This window comes from Vidua chalybeata, chromosome 7, assembly GCF_026979565.1.
Source record: "Vidua chalybeata isolate OUT-0048 chromosome 7, bVidCha1 merged haplotype, whole genome shotgun sequence".
Taxonomy (NCBI): domain Eukaryota; kingdom Metazoa; phylum Chordata; class Aves; order Passeriformes; family Viduidae; genus Vidua; species Vidua chalybeata.
This window is the reverse complement of record NC_071536.1, coordinates 31897395-31917930: the sequence shown is the minus strand read 5'-3', so window position 1 is coordinate 31917930 and position 20536 is coordinate 31897395. Positions and strand designations below refer to the sequence as shown.

Genomic DNA, 20536 nt, shown 5'->3' with positions numbered 1-20536 from the left:
GCAGATATTTTTTCTTTTGAAGTCATTGGCTGAGGCATTCACATAAATCATGGATTTTATTGAAACTGCAATTAAACCAAACCAAGCTTAATGCAGACTGAAAGCCCTAGAATTAGTGCACAGGTGAACATGGAGGGAAAGGCACAAGCTTAGCCATCCTTCTGAGCAAAACTGAGAAAAACTGTGTATATAATCTAACAGCATGTGAATATTAATGCACAAAATCCTCTGAGTCCCCAGTTCCCTGATGCAATTATTTTCTATTCACATTAATTGTTCCTAACAGATGACATTAATGACTTTGAGTTAAAATGTGTGCAGAGGAGGCCTTCAGCAGATCAATGCTGGTTAAAAATAGGGTCACTTTTGCAATCATTCACGCAAGGTGTAACAGCTCGTAAATAAAACAACATTAACATGTTGATTGATTTATAAATGTTAATTTTGTAGTTCATTTTTATGCTTTTTTCCTGAAACCTGTCAAATGCTGTGGATAATGGTGGGACTCAATGTTCATTTGTTATTGTTGTGTGTGAAGTAATGATAAGTTGCAAAGCAGTGACTAGAAGAAAAAGTAGAGTTTGTTTTGGATGAAGGATGATCTGTCCTCCAGACAGGAAGTCTTGGACAAAGTAAGCACAAGGAGCAACATTTCAAATTAGAACAAATCCTCTTTTACCTCAGGCTCTTCATTTCCCTTGAAATTTAACAGCAGAGTTTGGAATTTTAAAATGCTGATCTGCTGAATATCTGACAAATGCTTATGCTTTGCTCCTTCCCTTCTGTCCCCACAGAAACTCCATTCACGCATCTTGGACCTCTCATCTGGGGATTTGCTTTCAGAAGTAGAACGAAACCGAAGCCTGGTGCAAGTTCGAAGTGCTGATGCTCAGATGCTCGTGAGTGTTCGTGCTGCCCTTGTTCCCCTCATCTGGAACCTCCTTTTCTCCTCTGAAGTCTGGTGTCAGGGAAGAGCCATAAAGCTGATCTCTGAATTGAAACACTGTTGAGGCAGATAACAATGCTTTTACTTCCTTCTGTTCTCTGAAATTCAATATTGTGTGCTTGGTTGATATAGTGAGCAGATAGTGTCACTCTGTGCAAAAAAAGCATAAATCTTAGCAATGTCCCCGATACACCTTTTTGGGTATTGATTACATCTCAGAATCTCTTGAGAAATGGTCAAGGAGCTTTTTATTAAAGCCCATGCCCATATTATTCATCCCACTTTTATGATATATTATGTATGAACTTTTAAAAATTCATGGGCTCTGCATTTTTTTTTTTCAGACAGGGTGAGCTTTGTGCTTATTTGGCAAAACGTTCACCAGCGTGGCTTTCATGTTTCATTGTCAAAGAGAAAAGTAGCTTAAAAAACAAAAATCACATACAGGGAAACAAAGAGTACAAGAACAGAACATTGAACCTGTTTGTGCCTTTGATGTTGAAGTATAGTACTGTCAACAAAAATGTAATCTCCGTTGTAACACCTACTTTAATGAAAAGGCATTGTTTCAAAGATTCACAAAAATGCTAACAACCTTTTGCATTATATTTAATTAAGCCTTCAGGTTAAGTTGCTCTAATATAGAGTTTTGTGTCTTTAATGGTCTGATTATTTCTTCGATTTCTAGTGAAAATTACATTTTTAAACTGTAATACTACATTCAAGCCTTTTTACTCTAATTTCATTAAAGGTAATGACTAAAAAGTCATGATTACAAAAATTAAAATTTCACCATGTCAGTTAATAGACCTATATGCAAGTTAAATGTATTTAATTAATGCATCATAAACATGCTATTCAAAGTACTTTCTTGAATAATTTAGAGAATAAAGGCAAATTGAAGGGGAAAACTCCATTCTCTTAAGTGATCTGAATGCTATCTAGAAATTGAGTAGATATCCTACTTCGTAGTCTGGAGTGACATGATATTTTTTACACATTTTCTCCTCTCTTAAAGATGATTACAGTAATATACTGTTCTTTTGCTTTGCTTGGATAGCTCCATTTTTTCCCATTGCTGAAACAGTAGGACCAAATGCCTTTCTCCTCTCTTAGGTGCAAAGGAAACAAAGTGAGAGAGGTTGGAGAGGCTCTCAGACTAGCTGAAGATGACAGGAAGGCAATACTTGTCACTGTGCTGTGATCTCTTTCCTCCTGCAGGAGATTCTTACAGGAGAGGATTTACAGGCATGCTGTGATGGCTGGGACACAGCCCAGTATAAAGGGCAGAATTCCACATGACATGTTTTCCCAATGCCAGAGCCAAAATGCAGAGGAATAGACAGAACAAGCAGCTGCTGCCCTTGGCCTCTGTACAGTCACCTTCCCCAGGAGGGACACTGCCACAGCTGAGGAAGCTGATGGCAGGGGGTCTCCCAGGGAAACCACAATGTCAGAAATAAAGACTCATTTGTCTCCACAAAACAACAAAATTCGCTTCAGAGCCAAAAATACAGGCATCAGCCTGCCTGTGATGCTGAAAGATGTATTCTTCCCAGAGCCACTGGATTTAAAGGCTGCTCCTCCTGCATCCATTTGACTTCCTAGGAGAACATGAACCGATAATTCCCAGAGGTGAAATGTGCTCTTGGTGCCTCTAAATGATTTTCCCATTCATAGGTTTTGCCTGTGACGAAGAATAATGATTTGCCCTGTAGTTACGTTTGTCAAAACCTGAACATTATGATGTCAGCTGAGCGATGAACAGCTGTACTGATGAACTCCTCAGCAGTAAAAATTCTGCTCTCTCCCATTCAGCTGAGAAAAGGTTCAACCCCGGTAGTAATAAATGGGAGGAACATGGGGGAATAAATGGAAGAAATTAGCAGAAGGCCAGCAAACATGTCAGTGCATGAGAAGTGCCTACAAACTGAGTGTTGTTCCAAAGATTTCCATGAAGAAGCTGTGTCTAGGGCATACACAGCCTTGATAATTTTTTTATGGATTCAATAACTTCAGATTTCTTGTTTCTTCCTAAGTGTAAATTCTTCATTTAAGCAAAATTAATTTGAAGTCTATCTACATACAAAAATCAATAAATATTGTTTCAGTTTGCCTTAATGAATTCCAAGGAAAAGTTTTATGAAACGAAGGCACAGAATCATAGATTCACTCTGGATGGAAAAGACCTTTTTGATTAAGATCATCAAATCCAACCTTTCACCCACCACTGGGTAGAAAGGTCCCATGAGATCAATTCCACCACTAAACCACATCCACAGGTGCCACATCTACACAGCTTTTAAATCCATCCAGGGATGATGACTCAACCACTTCCCTGCTCCATTGCTTGACAACTCTTTTAGTGAAGGAATTTTTCCTAATTTCCAATCTCAACATCCCCTGGCACAACTTGAGGCTGTTTCCTCTTGTCCTATCCATTTCTACTTGGGAGAAGAGACTGACCCCCACCTCATTACAGCCTCTTTTCATGTAGTCATGTCTGGTGTTTCTGGTAATTAAAATGATGTCTGATTCTGTAAGGAAACTGGAGAATAGTGCAAGCACTTAACACTAAAGAAGCTCCAACGCTGTTAGGCTCAAGAATATTAGTTTGAAAACAAATTAAAGGCATCCTAGCTACTCCTACAGAGGTTTAATATTTTACCTAAAGTGCTATCTACTCTTCATTACTCTCTTCCTCAAAGCTGGCACTTAGTCACAGTCAGCTGAAATTGCATTTGGAAAGAGGCGATAACTACACAAGTACTAAAGGCAGCCATAAAGTGTCAATAAATTGCATAAGCAAGAGGCTTCAGCTGTCTGCGAGCGACACGAAGATGGATTGTCCTACGTCAGAGAGTTTCTTAGACAAAGCTTTGAACTAGATAGGAAACCAAAATTAGACTGTAATGGAGAGATTCCATTCTCAGTGGACATTCCGCTCTGGATACTAAATTAATTTACCTTGTCCAGGCTGTGCAGCCTCATCTGTTACATTGTGGGGCTGTAATGCAGTTGTCAAGATGTACTTGTATTCTTATAACTTTGTTTTATGTATCTTACCGGCGCACGCTGCTTATGTATGAAGCATAATTCAAACAGACTCAGAATAATCTTTACAATAAGAAAAGCAGAACGCTAGTCCAAGACTAAAGAAGAAAACACTGAGGATTGTGGCTTTTTTTCCCCTGACAAATGAAATTGTTAGCAATTTTAAATTTATTTTTCTGTATTAAATTCACCCAACGCTAAATTGCGTGAGAGGAAGGTGTAAGTGGCTCACTTGCATTTTCTTTGCCATTCTTAATCAAGGGAAAGTTAAATGATCATTTTCTCCCCATAAGATATTTCAATTTTGTCTCATAATTTAGGAATGCCAGCAGAATGTGAAATCCAGCATACCTGTCTTGAAATGCCAGAGTCAATTAAATGTGACAGGCTCCAGCCACCTGTATCCTCGGAGCAGCTGCAGTAGCAGTGAACTCTCCCTCTCAAGTGCTTGCAGTGAATATTCCAGTGGTTCCTCCTATACTTGGAATGATGGAAAGACGAGTAAAAGGGTAAATCAAATTAATTTTCTTCATGTATTAGTTTAAGTTAATCTGAAACAAGATTAATTGAAAAGCTGCCTGTTTCAGAAGTGTTTTTACTTTTCTCTCACTTTTATATTGAAAGCACTTGTCACTAAACTATTACCCCCCATTTAATTTTTTTTAGTGATTCCTTTATCACTCCAGCTTACTTACAGTCTCCTCATTTGTTCAGACATTTATCCTACCTTCCATAGTCCAAACTGCTCTTCATCTTAATCGTTCCATTCATATTGTTCTTTCTACAGGTTTTTAATGCACTGCAGCCTTCACACCACTGTGAAATCCTTTATTAAAAAAGAACTTTGCTATAAATAGCAAAGAATGGAATGGAATGCCCTTATGCAACTCCTCTATCTCCTTACCAAAATGGTAACACTTTTATTGAGAGCACTTGTGAGTAACACAAGTGATTTTTATTTTCTTTTGACAGTCATCCATGAGATGGGATAAAAGAATAAGCATTGGTTCTTCGCTCCCAAGCAACCTCTCAAGTCCTGCAGATGATCTACCTCCAACTCGTATCAAGGAAAACCATATCTTAGAAGGGCTGAAAAAATTGCAGGAGCAAAAAATATTACTTGAACCACCTTCAGTAATATCAAAATGGGGTTACAAAGATTGCATGAACTCCAATGAAGGAATATATTCCCCTGGAATTAAGTGTGGCGGCCATAATGAACAGACTCACTGTAAGCCAATGGAAATGGGAAGTGTTTGCATTGAGCACAACAAAACTTTCTCTTATGATTCAGATTCCCATGATGATGCAGATGATGACTCTTCATCCTTACTGTTGCTGCAGGAAGTTCCAAGCAAAGACTGCAGGACCTATTGTAACAAATTAACTCATAGCATTTCTGACAGTCTCTTTGACTGGGATCCTAACAGGAAACATTTGCCAGAAAGAAGTTCATTTTTTAATTCAAAGGAAAGACCTGAGAAATTGACTAGTTTTGTCAGCGGATTTCAGGCAGAAGTAAAATCATGCACCAGAGCAAAGCTGCCTGAGTTACAGTTAAATCAAAGCCATTCTAATATGGGCTGGAAGGATTTTAATTTTCAGCTTTCAGACACTGATGACAATGAAGTCTTGGATGAATTGCATATAGAAAGCAGTGATGAGAAAAGTCCCTCAGATTTATTAGCAGCTCCCTTTCCTGAGAAGTATACAAAGACCTCTGACTTGCTCAAAGTCACAGAGAATTCTCAGTTTGTATCTACTGACAAAGAAGAGAACCAGATACCTGTTCACCCAGACATTAGGCCGAAGCCATGTAATTTCATTAAACAACAAAAGGTTATAAAGAAGACCTCTTCTGAAGAGTGCATTACGGTAATATATGATGCTAAGGATGGTGAGCCAATTGAATTCAGCTCACATCAAACTGGAGTTGTCACTGTAACAAGAAATGAGATTTCAATCAACCAGCCACAAACTATGTCCTGTGCGGAATACACTGAACTTATACCTCAGGGAAGAGCTGATTTGCAGCCAGGACCCAATGCTAGAAACTACACTGCTTCAGAAAGACAGGAAGATGAAACTGGGAAAAATACTCTTGAAGATAATACAGGGAATAAAAATACAGCTGTCCCCCTGACCTGTGGTGAATCTTCACGCTGTGGAAGGGTGACACAGCAAAATACTTCACGACAGAAACTAGTGAAGCCAGTGTATGATGCATCATACAAGGCCAATTCAAGCTCCACTGTGCATGCCGGCATCAATCAAAAGCCAAATGTAACTAAAATACCCAGCAGATGTAAGTTTTCTCCCCAAAAAACTCTAATGTCTGAGAATGGGGAGGCACCTGTAGCTCTGTCAGTGGGCCCCACAGCCCTTGAGAAATCACCTGCTCTGCCACCTGTAAAGCTTTCAAGATTCAAAAAGGCTCAAAGCCCACCTCGTCATTTTGATTCAAAAGTCGAATTTCAGGTTCCAAAGCCCCCTGCCCACGCCCTGCCTGACTTGAAACGTCCTGGCAGAGGAGATGGGTCAAAGTATCCAAAGAGTCAGAGTCCAACATCACCACTGTTGCCTCAGCACTTTATAGAGCCCAGTAGCTATGGGGAACCTCCAACCAGAGACTTTCATTGTGATTTAGCTACTGTAGGAGGCCGGTCTCCATCCCCACCCCTTCCTCCAGGCAGGTCAACATCCCTGTTGATTCGACCTAATTATGCTAATTCTCCACCTCTAGCAGTAAAGTTAGGAGGAGCTGGTCCCACTGAAACAGCAAAAAATGTACTGAAATCATCTCCATTAAAAGGAACTGTGAACTCTGGCCTTCATAATCAATCTAGTCATGAAATGCAAGCAAAAAATGTATCTTCTGGGGCCAAAATTGAATTATCTTACCTTCAAGAAAATGCAGAAGGAATTATGCAAAATAAATGCACATCTCAGCAATCCCACAGTGCATGCCAAGGACTTTCCAAAGTTTCCACAAAGCAAGTCTGCCCAAAAAACCCTAATCAGGTGGGTCTCCACAGGAATCGTGAGTATTCCAGCACAGATTTTCAAACAGCCAGGTCCTTTTCTCTAGGCTGTCCGTCACTGGAAACAACTCCTTCACAAGACACCTTTTCCAGCAAAAACAATATTTCCAGTGACAGTGGGTTGGATCAGCTACAAAAGATGCCAAACATTCTGCCCACAACTCCTCAATGTCATACGACGAGCACAAGTGAGCCTTTGCTATCTCAGGTAAACAATTTCCCGTCAACGCTGTTTCATGCCGGTGACGCTGCACACGCCTCTCAAAACTCTAATGAGAGAGGAATGAAAACCCGTCTCCCTGTAGGACTGAAATTATTTGTCAAATCTCCCCAGCTTCTCCGCAAGAGCTCTACTGTTCCAGGGAAGCAGGAAAAAGACAGTATAAATGCAGCTTCCAAAAGTAATGTGAGTTCCAGGAAGCACAAGCAAAGCGAGTCGGTGTGTGTAACCACCAAAGGTGCAATGGATGCGGAATTAAAGGACTCCAGGTCTGATACTGAAGTAAAAAATAATTGTGCTGTGGGACTTAGTATGGATACAGCATCAGCTCATTCACATGAAAGCTGCAACTTGGTGGTAGACAGAGGAGATGGATTAGAAAACAAATTAGTTAAGAGGTCTGTTTCTTCCGGCAACAAGTCGCACTTGAAGCCAGCTCTGGGCATGAACGGAGCGAAAGCTCGTAGTCAGAGTTTCAGCATCCACACAGGGGAGAAGCCATCTGCCCCTGTGACTGAAGGTCTCGGGAAAGTACGGACTCAGATTATCACAAACACTTCTGACAGAGGGAATTCTCTAACGAGGCAGAACTCAACCATGGAAGGGCTTCAGATCAAGGCTACTCCTGGGACAGCAGTGGCACCAGAGGCTCTTTTATATACTACTAAACCCACAGAAAATTCTTGTCCTAGACAAGGCTCTCTTGGAAATATGAGTAGTTGTAATAGCCAGCATGGAAGCCCAAGCAAATTGCCCTTCAGATCATCTCAAAAAGTAGACCAGTTTCACAGCACTTCAAAATGTGATGGAAGCAAACCATTTTCTCAGAAAGAGGCACGCAGTCTATCTGTGCAGAGTGAGAAAAGCACTGAAAGCTTTAAGCATGAAGCTCTAGGTAAAAAAAGTGTTCTGTCAGCAGAACTGGAGTTAGAAGCCTCGGCTACTGTATCTTCCAAACAAATTTTGTCCTTCCAAAGCTTTGATGGAGTAAAGTGTCCTCATAAACTGGAAGCAGCAAGGTCACGAAGACAGCAAATGTCTTTAAAATTAGCAGAAACCTCTGAGAAGGTTAATGATCTTTTGAGCTCACCATCTCTGCAACCTACAATAGAGGAAAAAGTCATGTTATGCATTCAAGAAAATATGCAAAAGGGTCAGGGACAAACCAAATCCCCCACTGTGGAGACTAAACAAAAGACTGGGCCTTCTATAGCCAGTTGGTTTGGCTTCCGAAAGAGTAAGCTCCCAGCACTGAGTAGCAGGAAGACTGATGTTCCTAAAACTAAAGTGGAAAAAAAGGATGCAAAAGTTTCAGGATTTGGAATTAAACAGGCAAAATTAGAGAGAAGAAAAGAAAAGAAGAAAACTGAGCAACACTGTGAAATAGAAAATCAAATTAACAGGAAAGCTGACAATGGTGACATTTTGGCCATGGAGAGCAAAATTGTAAAGCCTTCCCAAGACTCTCCTGGTGAGATTGATTGTGAACAAGTCAGAGGTTCTACCCCAGCTGCCTACTCACCAAAAGACAGCTTTATGAGAGAGCTTTTAAACAGGTAAAACTCCAGAACACAGTTTGAGATGTGTTGATGTCTGTGTAGCTCTACAGATGCCCAGATGTGAAGTTCAATGTATGTTCTTTTTGTGCTAAGAAAGCACAGCAGCAAACAGTAGGTGCACAGTTGGGACTTTAATCTCTACAGGAGAAAAAAAAAAAAAAAAACAAAGCATTAACATTGAGAAGATAATTTTGTTCATGTTACTTTAACCAAACCATTGGTCTTTGAAATTAAAGATAGGCAAGTTACATCCAAGCTGATAATTCAAATTATTCCAGAAATCAAGAATCTAGGCAGATGGTGTGTAAATATAGAGGGTAATTAGGTACATGTTTTAATGTATTCCATCTTCCTGTACTGTAACCAGAAAACACATATTTGGTAACTTGTCAGAATTAATTACCTTTCCAGCTCTCACAACCTTTGGTCACAGAAGAACTTAGCAATGGGTATATTGTGTTTTCACGTTTGCCCCACAGCAGTCCCAAATATAATATAAATCATCACATGTGAAAGGCTAAATTGATATACTACCTGAAATTGCAAGTGACAGGTTTGATCAAGGCTAGTTAGAAACATTTATCACTCAAAGGTCTGGAGACAGAAAGATACAGAGAGGTTACTTTAAACATTAAAGGAATGGGAAAGTAGAGTGATTGAAGAAGGGCAGTGCAATTTATCAGAGGAATCACTCTCTACCTGCAGAGTTGATAAGAAAGCAGCTCAGCAGACAGAAAGTGGATCAAATAATGTTTCCTACAGGAGTGTGTCGAAGGGCAGCTCCCAGGGCTCCTCTCTTCACGGCAACTCTATCAGCCCTCAAGGAAACCACAGGAAAAACAGCAACACAAAAGCTGATATGGAAATGCAGAATCAGACCCTGGTAAGTGCTTCAGTACATGAAAACATGATTACCTTCGTTTTTAACTTCTGGATGTGTTTCTTATTGCCATTGCAGGCAAACAGGATAATAACTGTTTATATAAAAGATAGAAAGATGTTGTGTAGCTAGAGGATTGTGAATTAATACAAAAGTTGGCAGCTTGGCTATAGGCCACATTATACAGATAGTCATGAAGATTCTACTGCTTCTGCTGGCAATTCAATTCCAGTGAAGATACATGCACAATGATGCTATAATCACACTGTAGTAGAGTAAAATGATAGGACCATTTTTTTTTTATTATTTTTTCCCCTTTCCCTTAAAATTGCATGCCAGTATTGAGCATTCCTCTGAACATTATAAAAGTCATTAAGCCTAAAAAGTACTCTGCTGATGTGGAAAAGGCAAATTATTTGACCACATTTGGGAATATTTGTCACTTAAGAGGGAACGTTCAAAAGAAAAACATACATTGAACCTGCGTCTCACTCTGTGCCATTAAAAATCTCCCTATTCATGGCCTGTAGTTTTATACTTCAGTAAGATACTAACTGTACCTGATAATTTAATTTACTCAGAGAGGAGGAATGTTGTAACATAGAAGAAAAATTTTCTTCTATTAGCTGTTTTCTATTAGCTGCTAGAGTTTGGTTCTGGACTAACTTTACTGCATTGAGAATGTTCATACACAGTCCAGGACTGTAACCTAAAGTCAGGCTGAAGGGGTGCCCTTCCTGGTGAAGCTTCTTTTAATTAACATTAGAATTTAATGAGCAGTGTCTTGCCTAGCAAGGACCTTCCCCATGATGTTTTAAAGTCCAGCACAAGGAGAAGTGAAATGCTTTAACCCTATAGCATTCTTTCCCCATTCCTGCGATAGCTGTCTTGTCCATATTATTATGGTTATTATTAACCATAACCACAATTTTAACCAACAGCCTGGAAACTTGTGCCAAATACTTACTCTGAAGCTGAGGCTGTTGCTTTTGTTGTTCTGATAGAACTGAGTTACTGAAGTGCAGCACACGCAACTGGGGGAATCTGAAATACAAATTCTCTGGGAGCACTGCAAATAGCTTTGTAATGGGAAATGAAAAATCTCTTAGCTTAGGGCTGATGTTGAGGATGCTTGAGGTCAAGGCATTCCATACATAGTTTCAAGACATTCCATACATAGTTTCAAATTCAGGCAATTTTTTTTTCTTTTTTTTTTTTTTTTTTTCTTTAATACAGAATCTTTGCTGAGAACATCTGCAAGGTCATTTTTAAAAAAACTTACAGGGAACATATGCAAAATGAATGTGTTTGAAAACTTTCCTCCTGACTCCTCTGGTATCATCTCTTCTTTGAAAATGTAGATGTCTCCTGCATTATAAAACCACAAATTATAAGCATATCTAAGGCTGTCCTTGTAGTGTCACTGAAAGGAAAGAGAGAGAATGAAAGTCTGGAAATGTGCAATATGCAGGAAATTCAATCCAGCTGATCTAGAACTTAGATAGCAGAGCAGAGCCCCTTATCAGAGTCACTCAGTTTAACTATGCCCCATTTAATATGGTCCTGACAGCTTTCTTCACTGTACAGGAGTACAAAAACTCTACACATTGTTTCTACAATTTCTTTCTAACTTATTATTTTCTAATGCTGCAATAATTTGCTGTGCTTTTTGTCTATCATTTTGTGAAGTCTTTCTAAATGCTGCAATAATAGTATTTTAAGTATATCTTAAAGAAACACACTTCATTTTGTGAAGGAACTACAAAGATTGTTCTTAATGTACATAAATAACGGAGGAATGCTAATTATACTATTTTGTTTTTAAGGACATATTAGTCATGGTAAAAAAGCATTACTTCTGTTACACCATACACTTTTGTTAGCAGGGAAACAAAGTATTTTTGTATGGTTTTTGAAGATTAAGTTACATTTATATGTTTTGTTTGGTTTTGTTTTATTTTTTTTTTGAGTTTCATATTCTGCTTACTGTGGCACTTAATTCCTGAAAGAAATATCTAGTGCCAAAAGACTGATGACATCTAGAATAACAAGATTTAAAATGTGCTTACAGTTATTAATGCTAACTTATGAAAGAGGTATACCTTAAGATTCCACAATATGTGGTATTTCATCTCATCCTCCAAACTTCTAAAAGAAAAACAGTGCAAAGTCTTTAAATTCAAAGTTCATTAATCTTATTACTATCATTTCCAGTTATTGTTTGCTGTCTGCTTACTTTGAAGCACATTGCAAAGGGCTGGAAGATAGCTGTGACTGAAAACAGTCACATGCTGTAGGATGGCCTCCTGTGCATTTTTTTTTTCCTCATAAAAAGACAAAATTAATGCTTTTGGAGAAAACAGCATAAATCTTTTTAAAAGCCCTAAACCAGGAAGATTTCTTTTCTTTTCTGAACAATGCAAAGTGCACTCAGTCATATGGTTCAGTGCTGTATTTCCAAACTGCTTATCAGATATATACTGCTGCTTTAAATCCTGGCCAGAACAGTTTCTAACATTAATTTTCTAGCAAGATCTTTTCCTTTAAAAGCTATTTAATTTTTGATGATTAAATCACTTTTCTTATGATGTGCCAGGTAAAGGCTTGAGGCACTATTACGCCATAACATATGCACCAATTACCTCTGATTTCTGTTCATGCAAAGAATGTTATTGCTGGACTGCCACTGAATTTATGGAAAAAGCAGTGTTCCACCAGTGGTGGCCTTGTGCATTCACCTTCAGAGGGATACACTTCCCGTTAGTGTTCATCAAAAAAGCACTTTGCTCTAAAGGCCAGCCAGCAGAAATACATAACACTTCAGCCTACACCAAGGATATTCCATGTTCTCCCGTACTTTTTCATGTCCTTGGCTGGAGCTTAAGGTGAGATACAATCATTTTTGTGCTGCACTGCTTCATTTCATCTTTGTGATTTTATTACAGCCCTGTGTGATTTAGAACAGCCATGGGCTTCACTTTGTGAGGTGGAAATGTGGCACCAAACCCAAGGCACCAGGAGTTTTGTGTGGCACTCTGTGTGCGCAGTCTGGGTGTTTGGGGAACACCCAGGGATCTATCTCAACATTATGAAATGTCACAGCAGCGCTTGGCCATGCCCTGTGCAAATGTGAGAAACTGTTCCACCTGGAACTGGGTGCCAAGTGAACACTCGCCTCCTCATTTTCCATAGCCTGAAGAGAGGCATTTCGTAAGAAAGAAAAGATGTAATCAAATCCCTAGGATTAAGAGATGATAAATGCATTTTTAAAAATGTGGAGAGCAAGTCTTTGGTGTCATACTTTGGCTGCTCACAAGAGGTCAACAGGGCTACTTGTGTAACCCAGCAAGCAGGATTTACACTGTGATCGAAGATATGTCATGGAAATTATGATAAATTCCAGTGGTTTAGATTACAAAATGTGCTCTTGTTATTGTGAGCGTGCTGTAAGCAGTTTAAAACAGCAGAGAGTGATTAGCAAATAATTTAAGATCCCTGAGATATTGAAAGCAATTTTTTTCTGTAGTTCTGCCTGTCCTCCTCTCATCACCCTGGAAGTATCTTTATTCCTGTTTGATTTATGTAGCATGGCAGAAAAATATGTCCTTGAAACTGAATTGTGGCCACTGATAGCACGTGATGGAGGGGGATTTCACTGTGTGCTCAGAGGGACTCAGATTATCTGTACACCTGGGAAACAGGAGTGCAGAATGACAGGGCAAAGATACATCTTGGAAAAAACCCATAATATCTGAGGGATTTGAATAACACAAACTTGAATACCACACACAGGCTCTTAGAGTGCACTGCATTCTTAAATGATTTTTTCTCTCTGTCTAGCTAATAAATGTTTTTAAACAGAGGTGGAAATAAAAACGCCAAAGTTCAGTGTTTGCAAACTGAACTAAAGAGATACCACACCATCCATTAGGTTTTTATTTTGAAGAACTGCATCTTCCAAGGATATTTTTCATTGCTGCATGTTGTGATTTTGAATGAAATTAAAGTTGTTATCGTCAGATATCATTCATAGAATAAGACAGGTTATATATTCCACTCTTAGCTGCCATGTAACTTTACTCTGATTTATTTTTGCAAAACATTCTGTAGTTGTCATGAAGCAACATAAACAGAATCACACATGTTCTTCACTTTTGTTGTTGCACTATGTACAGGCTAAAGTAGTCACAGAAAACCTGCAAGAAGAAGAGGAGGACACCATGACAAGGACTACATGTCAGAGTCATGTGATAGGTACAGAATTATATTTTACACTGGATTTTATTGCTGTCAGTTCTTGTGAAAAAGACATGTTTAATTCTCATTACTTTGTTTGTTTGCCCCCTTATGTCAGCTTTAGCCTTCATTTAGCTCCTAAATAGCCAGATTTCATCAAATGCATGAGATGAATACACACCATTACAATTGTGGGTCAATGCAATGTCTGATTGGAGGGTCTTGGGTTATGAATGAAAGATCATTTCAGCCTCCAAAACAGTGGGTTACATAGAGTGGCTTAACATAAGGGCTGTTGTGCGTGGCATTTTCAGTGGGAATAACACTGACATAATGTAACTGTGTCATCTGCCCTGAACTAGTAAAATTCAGAATAAAATTTAAATAGCAGAATAATTGCTGTGATAAACTAAACCACAAGAAACAGCAAACAAGTGTCTGTTCAAAAGACCTTAAAGCTGTTCTTGAAAAGTAAGTTGCCTTTGCTGTGGAAGGGTAGCACCATCCACCCTGCCTCGTGGTTGGCACATACTAATTTTTAATCTCAGTACATGTAAAAATATCTAATAGGCAGTGGAGGGCAAAACAGAAGTCTGAGGTTTGGATTAGAGCAGTGTGTCACCAATATAAACAACTGACTGAACAAGAAAAATTCACCTTTAGCAAGTTCCCTTTGCAGATAGAGACTGCAGTAAAAAAATTCATTAAAAAGTTAAAATCTGATTCCATTTCTTCTTGCCAGAACCTCTTTCATTTCACTGGTCCTGCCAACCCACCAAGTCCAAACAGAGGTATCATGTCAAAACACATTTCTTTTGGGGGCAGGAGGAGAATGTTTGCATGCTCCATTAACTTGCACAGCCCTTTCAGTCCCAAATTCAGACAAACAAACACTGGCTGTGTTACCTGTAGGAAAAATCCCTAAACTCTTCCCTCTCTGAGAACTCAGCCATAACCTGGCTCCATGACAACAGCTGAATAACAAGAACTTTGTACACTGTAAGACTCTGAGAGCATTCTGTCAGTGGGTAGGCACTAGCCCTGCAAACAGAAATTCATGCCTCATGCTGTACATAAAGGACTTATTTTCTGTTACCAGAAATTGCCCAGCAGAGAACACCTCACCTAAGACTGTTCAAAATTACTTTTCCTCATACTGAAATAATTACTTTGCCTCCATACCAAAAATTCTCAAAACTTTTACTTTGAATCATGTGAAATGTTTCAATTTTTTAATCTAGATACTGAAAAAGAGCAAGAAAGCCAACTATTTGCAGAGTTTTGTTTTGTTGTTTTTTTTTTCCCATAAAAAGACTCCAGAGCATCCTTGTTCATCAGTGTAATTGGTGGTTGTGGCTAGTTCTATATTTTGATATTTATTTGTTGTTGTATCCTGTAATATATTGTTCTGGTGGCTTTTGAGAGTATTAATATTTTGCTCCTCCCACAGGCACCAAATCCAAGTCTCTGACAGGACATAGTGCTTATTAAGCAGGTTGTCAGATGCTTTTAAAATTCCTTAATAGAGGTGCTGGCATTTTTCTGATACAAAAGTTTTCATAGAAAGATACTGATTTTTTTCCCTGCTGAAACTCTGTGCAGCCATAGCTTCTCTCACTAACTTGTTCCATGGCCTCACCACCCTTACAGTAAAGAAATTCTTACTCGTTCCTGAATCCACTCTCCATCAGCTTAAGGCCACTTCCCCTTGTTTCCCCAGAAAACAAAGTTTGCTGCGGGTTTTTAGCTGTATTTTAATGCATTTATTCTACTGGGTTTTATGAAAACAGACTTAGAGCTGAATGTATGGTAGAAAAGCTATCATTAAACAGGGAATATTCTTTTTTTATGCAGCAGGAAAAGCATGTGTTTCTGTAGCTGTCATTAAAATAACTAAACTGACAGCAGTCCTGCCCAGTTAACCCATAAACAAGGTACTAATAACAGTCCTCTAGGTAGGTGTCATGTGAGACAATTCTGGTTCATCATATTCTAACAGTGAGACACTCCTGAGTATGAATCAAAAACTGTGTAAAATACCAGTTGCTAGGTTTTTAATTGTCAGTTGCTGATCTAAACCAATTTAAGTATTTTGCTGGCTCTTCAGATTTGCTCAGTTGAAGGAAAGCAACAGTGCCCAGTTACATAAAATTTCCCTCCTCATGTACTTATATCTCAGGAACACATGATCATTTCCATATGAAGCAGTCATTATATTGTGCTATATTGTTCTTCAAAATATATTTAAGCCATTTTGAGAGTCTTTTAAAATATGTTACACGCTGGATGCCTTTGCTGAGGTGTCAGTGAGGAAGCAGAGATGCTGCCAGTGCTCCCACCCCCACAGACAGCAGACCTGAGTATCCCTTTGAAGTCCAGTCATCCTCAGAGCTCTTCCCTCAAGCCCTTTGCAATAAAGTAGCTGTGTTTTGAAAGAGGGATGAAGTGGAAAATGCTGAAGTACCTAAGAGGAAAGGACATGATGAAAAGGTTGACTTCATGTCATGACAGACTCCCAGCTCAGACAGGTACAGCATAGTCTTCAAGTATTCCTATAAATAAAATTCCTTTATTGAATGCACAGATGATGTGGCAAGCTCTTGACAGTATTGCTCCCATGTAAACATAAAAAAAAAGGCACCTTCTTTTTACAAAGAAAAAGAATTCTCTTCTCCCCAAAGGAGCAGAAGTGTCATTATTTGTCTTGAATTTCCCCATTGTCACAATGACCCAAAAACTTACAAGACAGTTACAGATGACACCTTTACATACAGAACGTAACAATTGGACTTCTTGAGAGGAGCAAAGCATTTGTTAAAAAGTTCAATATTTCATATTTCAACTGCTGTTTCAAATTAGCAGCTACTCCTGGAAAAGTGTGATTGTATTAATTAAAATGCATTCAGAATTTTCATTGATAAACAGCTTCAAGGGAAAAGTCAAAAATCCATGGCACAAGCAAACAAATGCTAATTACTGAAGAATTCATTCTTGCAAACAGCTTCATGTGGGAATACTAGGGTATGCAGCAACAGTATTTTTGGGTATAGACAAATTAACAGGCTGTTTTCTTTTTGGGAATGTATCTGTAATGAACAGGAAATTTAGTTGTAATTAATCATATAATTTTTCAGTGTTGGTATGAACCTCTGCTGAGGCTGAAGGGAAAGACTGAATGTTCCATTTTCTCAGACAGCAACACTGGTGATTTATCAAACCCCAGTTTGCAAGTTGCATGATAATAATTCTGGGTCCAGTTTCCTCTTCTGTTACCCCAAATGGATGAAAATTTGCTAGAAGAGCAAGTCAGCATGGAATAAGCTTTTTGCTAATGATATACTCGAGCTTCACACAAAACACAGCCTCAGCTTAAATAGGCTGATTAGAAGTGTCTGAGAAAGTTTCAAGCCTGTTCTTAAATTTACACTCAGGTTTCAGTAAAAAGAAAGAGGGTTTCTTTTTTTGTCACAGATATCTCAATGTGTGAATGTGTTTATTTTCCATTGTGGGTTTCCAGGAGGCATTCCATCCTTAGCAACATAAGTGAATCAAACCCTTCTGGTCTAAAGCACTGAAATTCAGGGACTATGTGGAAGCATGGGCGGTTCATCTGAAGGAATTGTTTTATTGAACTGGAAGGCTTCTGGTTTCAAATGTTATATTTAATATGTCACTGATTGAGCTAAAAGGTCAGATTCATTGTATAAGAAAAGCCTGTTGAGTTTGGATATCAGAGGAAGCGCTGCAAGTAGATTTTTTCATCCAAATAACATCAGTGGTAAGAATAAAATAGGTTTTAACAATCTGAATAGACCTGAAGCTTCTTGTGTGTTCTCTAGGGAGCAAATACATGATAACAGGAGAATTGGTCATAGCAATCCAAAATCCATCTGGGTGTTATTGGTACTGCCTGCTCCACTGGAAGCACAAGGTACTTCCTACTGAAGTTGTGTGGGGAGTTAAATGCCTGAGGCAGGCTGGGGTTAGAATCCACAGCAGAAAGATTCACAGTTCCTGGAAACAAATTACCTAACTGTGCATTGACCCCTGTGGTTTGTTTGGAGAATTCCAAGTGAAATTCAGAGCTGGGCAAAGATTATGAAGATAAATGTAGCCGGAATTCTTGAAACTTTGAAGAAGGACTTGGAACTAATATTTGTCAAATTTTCATTAGGGGTCCAGGTCAGTTGCTCTAAATGGATTCATCCAGTGTTAAATGTAAACCTTGTAGATAATACAGATCAAGTCTTCAGAGACTTAAAAGGGTTTTGAAAAGTCTCTAGCTGGGTAAAGGGTTGGGCTTCCACACTATTAAAGCAACATTAAAAGTGCACTGTAGACTTTGGTGCTTTGTGCCAGAACAAAAACATACACTGAGGGCAAGGGATTCTTTTGTAGCTCTGCCTGTAGCCCAGCGCTCAAATCCATTAAAGTTCTTGATAATCATCTGCCTTATGGCAGGTTTTATCAAGGTTTTCTCATCATTTTTTCTGCTTTCCAAGAACAACCTTTCAGAAGGGTTTTGCAATGTAATTTAAAGGCAATCTGGTCAGAAAAAGGAAACTTCTTTTATTTTTTAATTTTTTTATTTTTTAAGAAACTTTTTTGAGATTTGTCTTCTTTAGGGAGCATTTGGTTGAATCCCTTAGATGCTTCATGTTCCAAAGAGGAAGTATAGTGAGTATTTTTTTATGTGTTGCGCTGTGTTTTAAAATCCCCTCCTTTAAGCTTTATATGCAGCAAAGTGCTCAAAGCCCATTTTCAGTAGAAACCAGGAAAGTCCTTCACAGCAAGTTTTATAGATAAGTTGCCAGCTCCTTGATAATAATTTTGCAGATATAGTGATAGCAAAGGCAGAACATGTAACTTTGCAGATAGAGGTGGATTTGACTTGAAATGTCAACGTTACAATTATTTGTATTGACATATCAAATACTAAAGAAGAGAACCTTGGCTTTTGTATTCTACTATTGTTTTATTCAGCACCCAGTAGCCATACTGTGAAATTATATATATGATAATAAGAAAACACACTTCATGAGCAGACTTTTCTATGAGAAGGCCTGAATTTTTTCTAGTGCTCCAGATAAATTTGTTCCTGTCTCCTCTTTTCTTCCTGATTCTTATATATCTGTTTTTCCCACAAATAGATCCATTTTATCTTCTCACCTTTCTCCTCATGTTTGTTCACCGGCATCATTTGAAACTGGTGGTCACTGCTGCTGTGGACAAGCACAAATCCAGACTACCATTCAGAGCCTTTCTGTATCCATACCAATAACCATTTCTAACCAACAGATCCTTGCCCCAGTGCCATCTGCCTTTTTTTTTTTCTTGGTTTCTTTCTGAAATCTAGATCTGATGAACACTGGAACTGACAAAATATGTTTCACATTTCATTTCTGAATGTGCCATTTAATGTACATACTCTTAAGTGCTTAGTTATATAAATTATCTAATGTCTTATACCAAAGCTTGCTGAAAACAATAGCAGTCCCTCTGCTTGTAATAAGCTTGTACCAGGTTTCCAGTGAGAGAAAAAAATATTGGACACCTCCCTCTGCCAAACCAAACACTTGGTTTTGTCCACCATTATATAAACTACTGAAACTGGGTGTTTTTACTGGGGTACTAAGCAAATAGCTATTAAATTCATGTTTTCTCATTCTTGGGGAATTGATATAGATGTAAAGGAAACAAGCCTGATTTACATGGTAAATACATTAAATTTGACATGCATCATCCTAAAGCATGTCCATTAAGTCTGATGCATTTGAGCAAACACATTTACATGAAGGAACCCTCAAAATCTGGAGACAAACTACGTGAAGTCTGTAATGGATTACTGAGATAAATGTAACAGGAAAAGTGAGAGAGGAGAGATGGTGAGAAAACTTATTTTGTTATAGCCTGTGCATTCAGTAAAGGGAGGTGGTCCACATCGCTGTGGAGAGGCAAAGGGATAAGCCACAATTTGCTTAAAATGCTCAGCAAATCATTGGGTGCCTCCAGTGCTTGTAATGAAGAACAATATTCAGCTTAGGTCTTCTCACCTCAAAAGAAATCCTCTCTTGCCATGAAGTCTCAATGCCTGGGAAAACAATTTATCATTGTCAGCATTAATTCCTTTCATCAGGCCATTGATGGAAGTTAAGAACCATTTAGCAATCATAACTGATAGAGCAGTTGAATCATTAATTTGCACATTTTCAGATAAAGGGAAATTGCTTGCTTTATCTTCCCCATCACCACTCAGCAATGCTGTGAAATGCCTAGAAGTCTCTACACATGAGGTTGCTGTCTGTAGAAGTCATCAAGCAAAACCAGTAATCACTGAATCCATTTCCAGCCTGGGTCTGTTCCCATTTCACATCTGCAAAATGTTCCATTTTGATACAGGTTGTGATAGGGTTTTAGATTTTTCATGAACCCCCTGTATGAACAACAGGACAAATATGCATGGATTTATTTGCACATCATACCAAAGCTGTTTACCCGAGCCCTGTGTGCACGTGGAAGGTGAGAGGTAGGTGTTAGATCTATAGGTGCTGGATGTATTGCTTAGCAAGTGTGCTAGAGCCTTGAAATGGAGTTCAGCAC

The 20536-nt window shown here is 38.6% G+C and overlaps 1 protein-coding gene across 1 annotated transcript in view; it reads left to right on the top strand.

Annotated features, from left to right (window-relative positions):
- The window catches only part of NCKAP5 (NCK associated protein 5), a 354946-nt gene that overhangs the window by 291175 nt on the left and 43235 nt on the right, over positions 1–20536 (top strand). Inside the window, exons 11-15 of the mRNA XM_053948355.1 lie at positions 795–899; positions 4321–4509; positions 4973–8817; positions 9526–9703; positions 13876–13954. Coding sequence (XP_053804330.1) covers positions 795–899; positions 4321–4509; positions 4973–8817; positions 9526–9703; positions 13876–13954 — 4396 coding nt within the window. The remainder of the gene's footprint in view (positions 1–794; positions 900–4320; positions 4510–4972; positions 8818–9525; positions 9704–13875; positions 13955–20536) is intronic.